The 14,528-nt window shown below is 42.5% G+C and overlaps 1 protein-coding gene across 1 annotated transcript in view; it reads left to right on the top strand.

The window, feature by feature from the left end:
• chst6 (carbohydrate sulfotransferase 6) overlaps nt 1-14,286 on the top strand; it is a 51,840-nt gene extending 37,554 nt beyond the window's left edge. Inside the window, exon 2 of the mRNA XM_069899514.1 lies at nt 12,610-14,286. Within this exon, the coding sequence (XP_069755615.1) occupies nt 12,640-13,824 (1,185 nt within the window). The 5' untranslated portion in view covers nt 12,610-12,639 and the 3' untranslated portion in view covers nt 13,825-14,286. The remainder of the gene's footprint in view (nt 1-12,609) is intronic.
• The last annotated feature ends 242 nt before the right edge of the window (nt 14,287-14,528 follow it).

Genomic DNA, 14,528 nt, shown 5'->3' with positions numbered 1-14,528 from the left:
TGCTCGAGACAAAAATTGAGAACAAAGAACATTTATTACAACAACAATGCAAAGTTGGGTGCTCCCATCTCTCACAGTTATGTACTGTTACAAGCCCAAAGGACCCCAAATCCCAGCAGCAATAGATATTCACCATGACAAATAGTTACTTAAACAAAAGTTGTTTTTAATTATCATTAAAACAGAATCAAACTTTAACTTATCACTATTAACTTCTAACCCAACTTAACCCCCTTATAATTCTCAGTGCACGTGTATGTCATGTGTGTGTAAATGTAAAAGTTCTTTAGTTTGCAGTTCAATCTCACTTCTCATTCTTCCAAGTTCTCTGGTTGCAGGCAATTCTTATACTGTGCACAGAATTTAACATGTATAAAGTTCACCAGGCTTTAGTGCTCAAAAGGTAAATGGTTACCGCTCAGTTAGGTTTGCAGAGAGAGATGTGTTGTTTCAGGATTTCCACAACTGAGGTACCACCATTAGTCACCTCAATGTCTTGCTGATGAAACTTGCCCCATCAGGGTTCTCCAGATAATAACCTCTTTCTTTCAGACTAGCACAGAGTTCCTTTCTGATCCACTTAATCCAAGAGAAACATCAGACAGATAGCACTTCCAGCCATCCGCCGCTCTGGTGCTTCTGTTTCAGTTCCAACAAGCTTCTCCTGGCTTGTTACAGTTTTCTGTGTCACACACTGTCCAAAACTCCCTTCTGTCTCTCTCTCTCTCTCTCTATCTGAGATTCAAACTGCCAACAGCATGTCCTTCTCTCTCTCACTTCTAAAACCCCTGACCTTCTCTAGCAGACAATAGGAATTTGTCTTTTGGTCAATCTGTTGTTTTAGGAAAACAATAACCTCTCAATTACCTTTCTGTGAAGAGGTATTAGGAGACGGCCTGTCTCTTGCTTTGGCTTTTAAAGACAATAGTCCATTCATTCACTTCAAATAACAGCCACTTGTCAATTTTCCATAAGCATTCTTCATAACTTCTGTAAAGTCACTGTGAATATGAAGTATCCAGTATTTCAAATAAGATGTTTTAAAATGTGTGTATGTAATTAATTTTACCAAAAATATTCCCAAATAATCTATCACACCTTCCCCCACCTTTAAAGGAATTTTAACTCTTGCATTAAAATTCAGTAATAACTAAACTCTTTATAATCACTAAAGATATAACAATTCACAATATATATAAAACATGTTATAATAAAGTAACAATGTTGAGAGCATATTTATACATGATTAATTTTAACATCTTGGTGAACAATCTGCCATAACATTATTTGAACCTCTGATATGAATAATCTGCAGATTATATTCTTGTAATATGTCGGACTCTGGCTTTACCTTACTCTTAATTTAGTCTATGTGTGGTCTGAGTCCAGCGTGTTCTTTGAATGAAGTGATAGGAGAAGGTATTCGGTTCAACAGTCAATTTATTACACAGCACAAGAATAAAACTTAACAGAGCTCTGGGTCAATCGTTAGTTCATAGGTCACCTGCACAGTGAGCTACTCCCCAAGACTGACCCCTATTGTCCAGTTGGCTCAGTTTATATAGATCAACCTTATCATACAGAACAAAAGTTGGCTTCCTTTGCTAGATTTTTTTGCATAAGGGTTATCACAAGTCATCTCCTGTTTTGCAGATATCTGGGTTGTAGCACTCCCATCTTAATCCTCCAGGCCAGACTATCCTGTTGATTTGATCAGAAATTAATTCATCCCCAGATATTTCTAATCACCATTCTGTTCCTGTCTGGCCAATTTCTGCTGTTCTCTTTAACACCTCCTCATGCCTTAATCTTCCTCCTAGACTGGTTTTCCATTCCCTTTGTTTCTTGCAGGCCATTCTTTGTTCTGGTCTGGCCTGTGTCTCCTGTGCTACTCACCACCTCCTTCAGTTTGAGCATTCCTCCTAAATCGTTTTATGCATTTCCTCTCCCTGTATTTTGGAGCAGACAATTTTGCTCAGCCAACTTTGCTCCATGCTGTGATTGCCACTTAATCACATTCCTTTTTCCCTGAACCATGCAGTACATATCAACTTATTAATTAATCATTTCTTTCATAATGTTTTAACCCCTAGATTCCAACAGTCCCCCTTTTGGTCTCATGAAAATGAGACCAACCACCAGTTAACTTATGGGACCAAGACCTCAGGAGTTTTTTCAAGGACCGGCATCTCCGACCCCTTGTTAAACTTAACCTCACAAACTTGGCCATTATGAGCACACTTCAGTCCAGTGGGGGCCCCAACACAGTGTTTAGGAACGTCAGTCCAATCCGCAAAGTACTGTTTCGGTTCGTTATGGCCTCCCAGGCTGACCACAAACACTTTGTACAGTTGTTTCCTTCTCCAGATGCTTCAAGGGCTAGGAACAACATCACCCATAGTCCCCACATAGTATTCATCCCAGCTCCCTTCATTGTTTTGATGCCAATAAATGGATTATACCATCAACCACTGATATACAGTCACCGTAGTCCAATAGTCTCTTTAAAAAGGGACGTGTTAAGTGTTCTTAGTCCGTAGTTTCTTCACAGAGTCCCAGTCATCTCCGTTCGAATCTGTTCCAGTGTCCGTGTTGGTGGGTCCGTTGCTGGACACTGACTCCAATGATACCACGTCTCACCTTTTCCCTGTAGTCGAACCGCGTGGGACGTCCTCTCCACCACTCTATAGGGTCCTGTCCACCTGGGCTCCGACCACTTTCTTTTGATGACCTTTAACAGAACCCACTCCGCGACTGAAGGTATCAGTGTTTCCCCTTCTCTGTTGGGACGTGACCTGTTGTGAAAAATCTGACACCAGAGTCGTTAGTTTATCATAATAAAGCTTGCATCCCATTGAACTTACCTCATTCTTCGTAGTCTGAATTCCGGCTCCCGGTCCCGGAAACTGGTGCCCCGTTTGTAGTTCATATGGAGTAAATCCTGTCACAGAACTTACCGAACTCCTTATTGACATTAATGCCAGGGGCAACGCATCCACCCAATTTAGTTTGGTCCGTGCCTGTACTTTCCCGATCTTACCTTTTATTGTTTGGTTCATCCTCTCCACTTTCCCTTGGGATTGTGGATGGTATACCGTTCCAAATTACTTCCATTATCGGACCTAATTTTTCTAGGAAATCCGTGTCTCGGAATATACTGGTTGATCAGGAATTTACATACCGTCCTTGCATCTTCTCTTTTGGCAGGGATTGCCTCCGGCCACCCTGTGAACATATCTACTGCTACTAAGAGGTATCGATAGCCACTTACCCTCTCAATCATGTCCGTATAATCAAGTACGATTTCCTGCCCTGGTAACGTAGGTAACGGGAACTGTCCTTCATGTGGCTTTACAGTCGCCTTGACATTGAAAGTTATACATACCTCACACTCTCTAATATGGTTCTCCACCATCACCGGCAGGAAGGGGTGCCACCAATGTATCAAGTACCTTATCATCTGCTTCTTTCCACAGTGTGTTAGCCCATGCGCCTCCTCGAGGAGGGGTTTCATGAGTCCAGATGGTAAAACTGGCCTCCCGTCTATCGATCTCCATAGTCCTTGATCCTCGGTTGCCCCCCCTTTCCTCCCATACCATCCTTTCCTGAGGTGATGCCTTTGCTTGTTCCTGTATTATTACTTCTACCCTACACGGTGGTAATAAGTCATGTGCTGTTCTGTCTGCCTGTATCATAATAAACTGAGGGCCGTATCCTGCTGCCCTTTTAGCGGCCATGTCCGCTTCCTGATTTCCCCGAGCCACCATCGTATCTGTTCTATCATGTCCTTTACATTTAAGAACTGCTAATGCCCTTGGTTTCAGGAGGGCCTCAGCCAGTTTCCTAACGTCCTTCTCGTGTTTAATTGGGGTCATTGCTGCTGTTAAAAACCCACTTCTAATCCATTGACTAAGCTCAACCTGTATCGTCCCTACCACATATGCCGAGTCTGTATATATATTGACCTCCTTCCCTTCTGCCCATTCTAATGCTGCTATCATTCCCTGTAGTTCTGCGAGTTGTGCTGACTCCTTTCCTCTCACTGTCCCTGTAATGATTTCTTCAAATCCTCCTGTAGTTTTTCGTACCACCGCATAGGCAGCTTTCAATCCATCTGTGGGGTGTCTGTAACAACACCCATCTGTAAACAAGATTTCATCTGGTTCTCTTAAGGGTGTAGCCTGTAAGTCAGGTCTTATTTTAATATCCTTCACTACCCTCTTCTCACAACAGTGTGGTTCTCCCTCTCCCATATTGTCTGCCATGTTAATGCCTTCAAGGGTAAACGTAACATTTGGAGCATTCAGGATCTTTTCTAGTCTCGTCTGCCTTAGTGAAGTCATTGTAAATGCTGTCGAGCTCACAAATGCTACAATACTATGTGTTGTTAGTACCGTCAGGCCATGTCCCATTACTACGTGTGCCACCTTTTGTAGAATCTTTGCTACTCCCGCTGCATGTCTCGTACATGGTGGGTGTCTGTCTTCCGTCAGGTCTAGTGTGATACTCACATACATGAGCACACATCTTCCACCCCCTTTTTTCTGAAAAAGAACACCATCAATTGTGTGTGCTTTTTCAGAAACATCCAAAAAGAAAGGTAGTTTATAATTTGGAATCGCCAAATCTATAGCTGTTGTAAGAGCTTGCTTCAATAGAATAAAACTCATCTCAGCCTGTGCAGTCCAATCAAGTGTAGCTCCCAGATTCCTCATCCCCTGCTCATTCACCAAAGTTCACAGTGGATGTGTCAACTAACCATACGATGGGATAAACTGCCTACTATAACCTGACAAACCCAAAAACGAAAGCATTTCCTTAACTGTCTTTGGTTTTGGATGATGTAGTATCGCTGTTCGATGTGCAGGGGAAATCCCTGTGCCTTTCGCTGAGACAATTCTATCTAAAAAGGTGACCACCTGTCTGCAGCATTGCAGCTTTGAGCGAGAGACTTTAAAACCTGCCTTGAACAGCTGCACTAGCAGGAGTTTTGTGGCCTCCAAACAGGAAGTATGATCAGGTGCTGCTAATAGGATGTCATCTACATACTGGATCAGAACTACCCCACCTGGCAGTGCTAGCCCCCCCAGCTGTTCTTTCAAAACCTGATTGAAAATCCCTGGGGATAAGATAAAGCCCTGCGGGAGTCGAGTATACCGCAACTTTCTACCTCTATACGTGAACGAAAACACATCTCTTAATGGTTCTGCCAGCGGCAAGCAAAAGAAAGCATTCGCTAAATCTATGCAAGAGAACCACTTGTGGTTAGGGGTTAAAGCAGTCATGGCAGTATATAGGTTTGGTACTGAAACTGTGGGTGTTCTCATAATACCATTGATGCGCCTTAAGTCATGGGCCATCCGATATTTGCCCGTGTCTTGTTTAGGAACAGGTAAGATGGGTGTATTCCAACTAGAACACGAATGTTCCAACACCCCTGAATACATAAGGCCATCAATGGTATCTGCCAAACCTTCCTCAGCTTCAGGTTTGTGGGGATACTGCATCTGCCAAATTGGGGTGTAATCTGACAGTTCGAAGGTTATGGGATCAACCTGCTGACAAAAACCCACATCTGCTGATCCCACTGACCACAGGTTCTCAGGGAGAGAATCTAGCATAGGGGCCGAGTCGGGGTGATCCATCTTCTCTCTACCATGAAAGCGTTCAATCTGTCTATGCTCAAGGAGGACTCGATCATATGTCGGAGACAAATTTCTGTATGCCTGACCAGATGAGGAGAACTGCACTGTCAGTATTTGGGTGTCAGACCAGTCACTAAGGGACATCAAGTTCCGACACATCGGTCCCAAATCTTTTGCCTGGTGAGTAGTGCCAATTGCAAGGGTGACATGAGGAATGGCCTCACCTGCCATCTCATACCATTCCAGCTGTTCAGATATCAGTGCCACCGTAGCGGCCACTCCCTCCTTTCCTACCACTATGTAGTCCGAATTAATCTCCCATTGCATGCCCTCTACCTCTCCATAAAAGGCATGCTGGTACATTTCATCCCCATCCCTATCGTAAAAGAGGGTCATATGGGGGGGGTCCGAGGGAGGGGTATACAGGTGTAACGTCTGGATCCACGGCTTCCATTGATTATAAAGTTTTAGCAGCCCTCCCTTCTGTGGGTCCTCTGGTTCCAACAGCCCCCAGTAAATGTCAGCCCATTGTCCCTCAGACGCGGATCCTCCAGCTGCCGCCAACAACATCTGAGAACCGGAATGAAGTGTAGTTACTGAACAGTTCATAGAATATCCATTTGGAAAGGTGACCTCTATTCCGCTGGGTCCACAAAGGATCGATGCTCCGCACCTGACCAACAGGTCTCTGCCCAAAAGATTGGTAGGGCACCTGGCTGACAAAATGTATTGATGTGTAAAAGTCTGTCCCGCCACAGAAGTGACTAGTGGTGTAGAAAACGGCAGATTTTCTGGTGTACCCAAGAACCCTATCAGCTGGATGCTAGAGGATGATGTTTTATCTTGAAACTCAGCACCAGTGAGTGTTGAAAATCTGGCTCCCGTATCCACTAAAAAGGATACTTCCATGTCCATTACTTTAATCTGCAGGAAAGGGTCTGCCAACCTAGCCTGCTCGTGGGTGCTCGGGCTCCGTCACTGTGGGCAATATTGCTCCTCCTCTGTCAGCAAAGGGAATTGTTTCTTCGGAGCTAGAGCCGCATAGGGTGCCTGATGTACCGGGGGTGGCACTGACGATCTCTGGGGCTGGACCCAATGCTCATTTTGTGGTGGTCCGTATCCCCTTCCCCCAGTGTCCCGAGGATCCCAAGCTAGGGGGCAGTCTCTCTTCCAGTGTCCTGGCTGACCGCATACAAAACATACGGCTGGTTGCATTCGTGGAGCACCCCGACCTCTCCCTCTTACTTGGAATCCCCCCATTGGACCTCCCATACTGCCCACATAGGTGCCCAATATGGGGCCGGGTGCCAACTCATACTATTCCCTTGTGGTGGCTGCGGTGGCTGCTGAATCATCTGGTTCTCACCCTTTGAGGAATTCTTTTTTGCCTCGTTTGCCTTTTTCCTAGCCTCTTCCAATTGAAGCTTAAGGAGTTGCACTTGTGCCGACTCCGTAGTTTGTTTGTCCTCCTTTTGCTTAGCCCTGTAACGTTTCATGTGATGGGTCAAATGTTTTTCCCATTGCTCACTCGAGCAGCCAGGAATATCAGGGTTATTCTCTAACGCCTCCCTAACTACAGCTGGCAGTCCGCTCGTTACTGCAGCCCTAAAGAGTGTCGTCTGCATGGGATCTGTGGCTGGATGTACTCCTGCTTTATCCGTCCAACTCTCCTTACACTGACTCAAAAAGGTCAAGATCTCCTCATCCTCTGACTCCTTTTGTCTATTGTGAGGAGTGGGGGTGGTGTGATCCTCTGACATTCCTACCGAGAATGCATTCTCAAGTGTCTGTTCTTGCTCTCTCTCATTTGTTTTTTCCAGTCGCATACTAGTTTCCCTCACTTTACATACATCATTCTGTATTTCCTTTGTTAACTCCTTCATTTCTTCCACCCTTTCCTGCATAACTCTCTTAAGTCTCTCCTTCGCCTCCTGGAGTTCGTGACCTGCTAATTCAGTGACATTCACTATTCCCTCATTTATCTGCATCACTGGCATCTGGGGAATAGGATAAGGTGGTGGCAATGTCTCTGGTAACTTTGGATATAGCGGGGCTGACGGCTTAACCTCCCCCGTTTTCTCCTTAGTGATGTGGGATCCCTTTTTAATATCATGTTGAAGGTTCGCTTCCACAGCCATGCAAGCCAATGTCATATTGTGTAAATCTGCCCTTCTCTGTTCCTTCACTTCTTTCTGTTGTTTAAGCCTTCTTCTATTCCATATAGATCCTTGTCCCTTTGCCTCATCCTGTACCTCCTTGGCTGCTTCCCTCTCTGCTTCTCCTAAGTACAGTACCAGCCGGATTTTTTCAAACCCTCGTGGTACCTTCCCCTGACTCTGCAGCTCTTTCCATATCTGTTCGTACCGTGCCATAGCCTGTACCTCCTCTCCCTTCGGTAATCCTCCCAGTAATTGATTCCTTGTTTTTTCCCACTGTCGGTTTACAGATGGGGGAACTCCTCTGTCTTCCCCGAGCTCTTGCCCTACATCCCTATTTACTCCTTCCATCTCTGTTCCGATTTTTAACCCTTTAGACTTCGTACTTCACTGGGTCTCTCCCCTGGTAGGATTTTGCCACCCTGCAATCTACTTCGACCCTTCCCACGTTATTATAAACACCAGCGGCACACTGTACACAATCCTTAAACAAATACTTATTATAAACTATTATGATACACTATACGATTCTTAAACAGATACTTATACACTATAGAAACAAATAACTATAACACAATACACCTTATACAGATACTTATTATACACTACTATGGTACATGATCCTTAATCAAATACTTATTACACACTATAGAAACAAATAACTATAACACAATACACCTTATACAGATACTTATTATACACTACTATGGTACACGATCCTTAATCAAATACTTATTACACACTATAGAAACAAATAACTATCACAATACACCTTATTCTAATTGGCCAAGTGTCTAAACCTATTTCTCGAGATCGCTACGAGGGGACTCCAACCCCATTCTACTAGGGGGAACTCTAACCCCCTTTTTTCTACAGGGGACTCCAACCCCGTTCTACTAGGGGGACTCCAACCCCCTTCTACTACAGGGGACTCCAACCCCGTTCTACTAGGGGGACTCCAACCCCCTTTTGTTTTATTCTTTGGCTTTAACTAGGGCTTTTGCAGAGTAGTGACAACACACAATTTTATCGTTGCCAATAGCAGAACTTCATTTAAACAGGCGTCTGCTTACCTCCCTTTGTAGAATGGTCACTTGTTGTTATCACCACACCACAATCGACCGGTGTTTCGTATCTTTTTCTTCCGTCACTTCTCCATCTTCATCACGTCGGGGTCACCAAATTGTCGGACTCTGGCTTTACCTTACTCTTAATTTAGTCTATGTGTGGTCTGAGTCCAGCGTGTTCTTTGAATGAAGTGATAGAAGGTATTCGGTTCAACAGTCAATTTATTACACAGCACAAGAATAAAACTTAACAGAGCTCTGGGTCAATCGTTAGTTCATAGGTCACCTGCACAGTGAGCTACTCCCCAAGACTGACCCCTATTGTCTAGTTGGCTCAGTTTATATAGATCAACCTTATCATACAGAACAAAAGTTGGCTTCCTTTGCTAGATTTCATTATCATACAGAACAAAAGTTGGCTTCCTTTGCTAGATCTTTTTGCATAAGGGTTATCACAAGTCATCTCCTGTTTTGCAGATATCTGGGGTGTAGCACTCCCATCTTAATCCTCCAAGTCAGACTATCCTGTTGATTGGATCAGAAATTAATTCATCCCCAGATATCTCTAATCACCATTCTGTCCCTGTCTGGCCAATTTCTGCTGTTTTCTTTAACACCTCCTCATGCCTTAATCTTCCTCCTAGACTGGTTTTCCATTCCCTTTGTTTCTTGCAGGCCATTCTTTGTTCTGGTCTGGCCTGTGTCTCCTGTGCTACTCACCACCTCCTTCAGTTTGAGCATTCCTCCTAAATCGTTTTATGCATTTCCTCTCCCTGTATTTTGGAGCAGACAATTTTCTCAGCCAACTTTGCTCCATGCTGTGATTGCCACTTAATCACATTCCTCTTTTTCCCTGACCCATGCAGTACATATAAACTTATTAATTAATCATTTCTTTCATAATGTTTTAACCCCTAGATTCCAACAAATATTAAACTCCAGTTTAACAATCTTCTGTTTTTGTTCTTAATTTTATTCAAAAACACCAGGGACTGTGGTCAATAAATATCACAATTTGGTTCCTGAGAGGTACTGAGATATACAGCAAAATTCTGCAGAGCAAACATGATGGACAACAGTTCTTTTTCAATAGTGGAATAGTTCCTTTGATGAACATTGAATTTTTTTGAAAAGTAGGCAACTGGATCTTCTTCTTTGACTTAGAGGCCCCAGGACAGATCCACAGAGATATTGACACCCAGGAATTTGAAGTTCTTAATCCCTTTTACGATGAGGACTGGTTGTGTTCTCCTGATTTCCCCCTCCTGAAGTTCCTTAGTATTGCCAGCATGGAGTGCAAAGTTGTTGGTGTGATATCACTCAATGAGCTGATCTATCTCACTTCTGTACACTTCGTCATTGCTGTCTGTGATTCTGCTGACAAATCTGGTGTCATCGGCAAATTTATAGATGGCAAGTAGCACAGTGGGCTTGAGATGCGCCTCCATTGATCGTCAGTGAAGGGGAGATATTGTTTCCAGTTCAAACTGGATGTGGTCTTCCAATGAGCAAGTCAAGGATCATTTGCAGAGGGGATACAGAGGGGGGTGCAGAGGCCAGGAAATTCCCATTTGAGCTCCTGTAAAATGTTGTCAAGATGGGGGCCAGTAGCCTTGGCCTTCCCAATCTCTTTAGGAAGTGTAGGTGCTACTGTGCCTATCTGATTAATTTGGAGGAGTTGTGGATCCAGGCTAGGTAAGCTCTTATGAACACACCAAGGAACTTTGAGGTCTCCACTTCCTCTACAGGGAGCCATTGATGTATGGTTGAGACTGGTCGGCCTTCATTCTCCTTAAGTCTACAATCATTTCCTTTCCCTTGCCCACATCGAGACTCAGGTTGTTGTTCTCAAACAATTTAATGAGCCTCTCAACCTCCTCTCTGTAAGCACTCATCATTGTTGCTGATGAGGCCAACTATTGTTGCGTCATCCACAAACTTGTTGATTCTCTTGGAACTGAATCTGGCAGTGCAATCATGAGTTAGCAGCGTGAACAGTAGTGGGCTGAGCGCACAGCCCTGAGGTGCACCAGTGCTCAGCTTAAAGGGATGAGATTTTTCTGCCTACCCAGACTGACGCTGGGCTTGTAGTCAAGAAGTCCAGAATCCAGTTGTAGAGAGGGGTGCTGTGTCCTAGTGAGGACAGTTTATCCACCAACCTCTGAGGTATGATAGTGTTGAATGCCGAGCTGAAGTCAATGAACAAAAGTGTGGGGTATGTCGCATCATTCTCTCGGTGGGTCAGGACGGAGTAGAGGTTCAAGGCTACAGCATTATCTGTGGATCAGTTTGGATATTAGGCAAACTGGAATGGATCCAATATCACTGGAAGGGGTGATTTGATGCATTTGTACTTCATTTTGATTTGATTTGTGCCTGTAAGGATAATTTTCCAAGTGTCCTTGCTTTTGGCAGCCTAAATTTTAAGGTGCTATAAGAAGGTGTCAGATGGACACTCATTTCAATTTCTTGTCCCTTGCTGACAAGCAATGTTCCCTCTCATTTTTAAGTAGTCAGTGTGTGCAAAAATCTTATATTTGGCAATTTTTTTTCCTCTGACAGAAGTATTTGTGCACTAAATGCTTGTGCAAATGTAAACTTGAAATTATTTCAAAGTCATTTTGGCACAGCCTATCCCTCGTGGTGAATAAAACTGTATTGACATGTTTCAATACAAGCATGATTGCATTTGACGAAGTAACCTATTTATTTAAGATTTTATTCTATACTATGAACTACTTTGTTCAGTTTGTTGTTCCATTAAACGAAACATCAATGATTATTTCTTATTTTTATGCGATACAATGTCTAAATTAATGAATAACAAATAACACACATCAATTCACAGATTATTATTATTAAAGTTGCTGAGAGATTATTTTCAATAAGTTTAATTAATACTTAAACAGGTTCTACATTATTTTCAGGAACTAACCTTTTGTGAGCACATTCATTTCCTTTGTGCGCTGGTTGCAAAAAGCAAGCGCGCGCCCAGCTTAGAGGGAACAGTGCTGACAAGTCGATCCATGGACTCGTGCACTGCCAGACTGAGACCACCCTCAAATTGGAGGAAAAACACCTTATCTTCCATCTGGGACCCTCCACTGGATGGCATCAACATTGACTTCTACTGTTTCTGTTTAACCCCTTCCCCCCCCCGACCCCCTGTCGCCTTTTCCCCAGCTCGCTCTCCCTCTCTTTCTTCCCTTTTCCCTTTGTCTTCTTTCACAGAGCCAAAATCAATTCTCATCTTTCCTCATCATATCCAATTAATACCTTTTGGCTGTTGGTCTGGACTCCTTCCCCTTCCCTTTCTTCCCTTTTAATCTCTAGTGTTTAATACCTGCCTGCATTTTGCTAACACCTTGAAGAAGGACTCAGGCTCGAAACGTCAGTAATATATCTTTACTTCCTAGATTCACTTCAAGGCTGGCTGAGTTCCTCCAGCATTTCTGTGTGTTTTTCACAGATGATAAACTCATCAAATTAATGGGTAGAAATGCTGGGCCTGTGATCTCCTAATGCATCTCCAGCAAAACAAAAACCTTTTCACTCAGCAATTCCTGCAGAGATCATTTAAAAAGCTCATTTCAACCTAGACACCTAAACCAAGGGCAAAGGAATCTCTATGTGGCTCTTGTTCAATGTCTGGGTTTTGTCTTCTCAACTATAAATCTTAGATTCATAGCTGAATGGTTTGTAAAAGGCTATTTGTAATATCTCTGTCTATTTATTTTACAGATCGATACTGAATAAGCAGCCATTGCTACAATGAGGTTGACTTTTATAACGACTACCATAGTTGCTTTTGTGACCATTCAAGCTCTGGCTTTTTTCTTCTTATACTCCAGACAAAATGTTATATATTCACCCAATAAGCAGGATAACAACGTTCACATCCTCCTTCTTTCTTCTTGGAGATCTGGTTCTTCCTTTGTCGGACAAGTATTTAGTCAACACCCTGATGTCTTTTATTTAATGGAACCTGCTTGGCATGTCTGGGTGCAAATGTATCAAAACAGTGCAAGTGTCTTGAAAATGGCTGTTCGGGATCTGATCCGGTCTACATTCTTGTGTGATATGTCAGTATTCGATGCGTACATGTCTGAAGACAGACTTGTATCTCACTTATTCCAATGGGAAGTGAGCCGAGCCCTCTGCTCACCACCAATGTGTGACTTTTATGCAAGAACTGATCTTAGCAATGATTTAGTCTGTAAGAAACACTGCAACAGGACCAAATTTTCTAAAATGGAAGAAGCCTGCAAATCCTACAGTCACATTGTTATCAAAGAGGTGAGGTTCTTCGAGTTAAAGTCACTGTTTCCACTCTTCACTGACCCATTACTAAATTTCAAAATCATCCACCTTGTTAGAGATCCAAGAGCAGTCCTTAAATCTCGAAATAAGTCGCTGTATGCATTGTTGCGAGACAATAGCATTGTTTTAGGCACTAAAGGTAAACGCATAGAAAAGAGTAAAGAAGAGGATTCAAACTATGAAGTCATGAAAGAGATTTGTAAAAGTCACTTACTGATTCATGATCTTGCATCTGAAAAAGCTCCTGACTTCCTGAAACAACGCTACATGATGTTGCGGTACGAAGATGTCGTAAGAGACCCACTGAAGGAAATATCAGCGATGTATGAATTTTCTGGTTTAAATTTGACTCCAAAACTCAAGTCGTGGATATATAATATCACACATGGTGAAGGGACTGGATCAGCATTCAAAATAACATCTAGAAATGCCAAGACTACATCAGAGGCATGGAGGACTGAGATGCAATTTGAAAAGATTTCAAAAATACAGAATATCTGTGCAAGGGCCATGAATGTGCTTGGATATGAACTAGTTCACTCTGAATATGAACAGAAACTTTTATCTCGGGATCTTGTCCTCCCACAGAGAAAATATAAGTTTAGCTGGTTGAGTTCTGAAGAGGAGACAACGTAGTCATGAACTGCATTTTAGGCATCCAGTATATTTCTTAATTTGTGCTTATTTGTTATTTCTGATTTTTTTTTTTAACTTCTGAAACCAGCATGAATTCCAAAACATTATTAACTCCTTACAGATAAATTTTGAATGATTAAATTACAAAATTATTTCTGGCATTGAAAGTAGGGCAATGTTATATCACAAAATCATCAGGAAAAGTGCTGTAATTATAAGGGAAACAAGTGGGAATATGAATTATTCTGTTTTGCCACCATTAATGAAGATAAATTGACTCTTTCAAAGTCTGATTTTTAAGTTTAATGGGAAACAAACAAAGATTTCTTTATTTGTGCTGCCTGGATACTTGTGATTTTATGTCATTCCATTTCTGACTCACTTTATCTTTGAAAATCACTGGCATGTTTGCTGGCAAATTCTGTGCTTAAAATAAACAGACATAAATCCCTGAGAAATGTATTAACAGCTTCCCATTGTACTCGATAACTGGCAAATTGGTTTAAAGTTTATATTCATGAAGGCTTTGGCCTTGAAAATAAAATGTTTGGGAGAAATCTGGTTAAAAGGTTCAGAGAAAATAATCTTCAAATTTATCACCTGATGATCTTTTGTTTCTTAATGGAAGCAAAAAGTCATAATCCAGACATTAGGAAATATTTCCACTTTTACCACCCAGTATCTTGGCCACATATAAAGTATAG

This window comes from Narcine bancroftii, chromosome 10, assembly GCF_036971445.1.
Source record: "Narcine bancroftii isolate sNarBan1 chromosome 10, sNarBan1.hap1, whole genome shotgun sequence".
Classification (NCBI taxonomy): domain Eukaryota; kingdom Metazoa; phylum Chordata; class Chondrichthyes; order Torpediniformes; family Narcinidae; genus Narcine; species Narcine bancroftii.
Note: the sequence above shows the minus strand (reverse complement) of the source record. Positions and strands in the feature narration are given on the sequence as shown.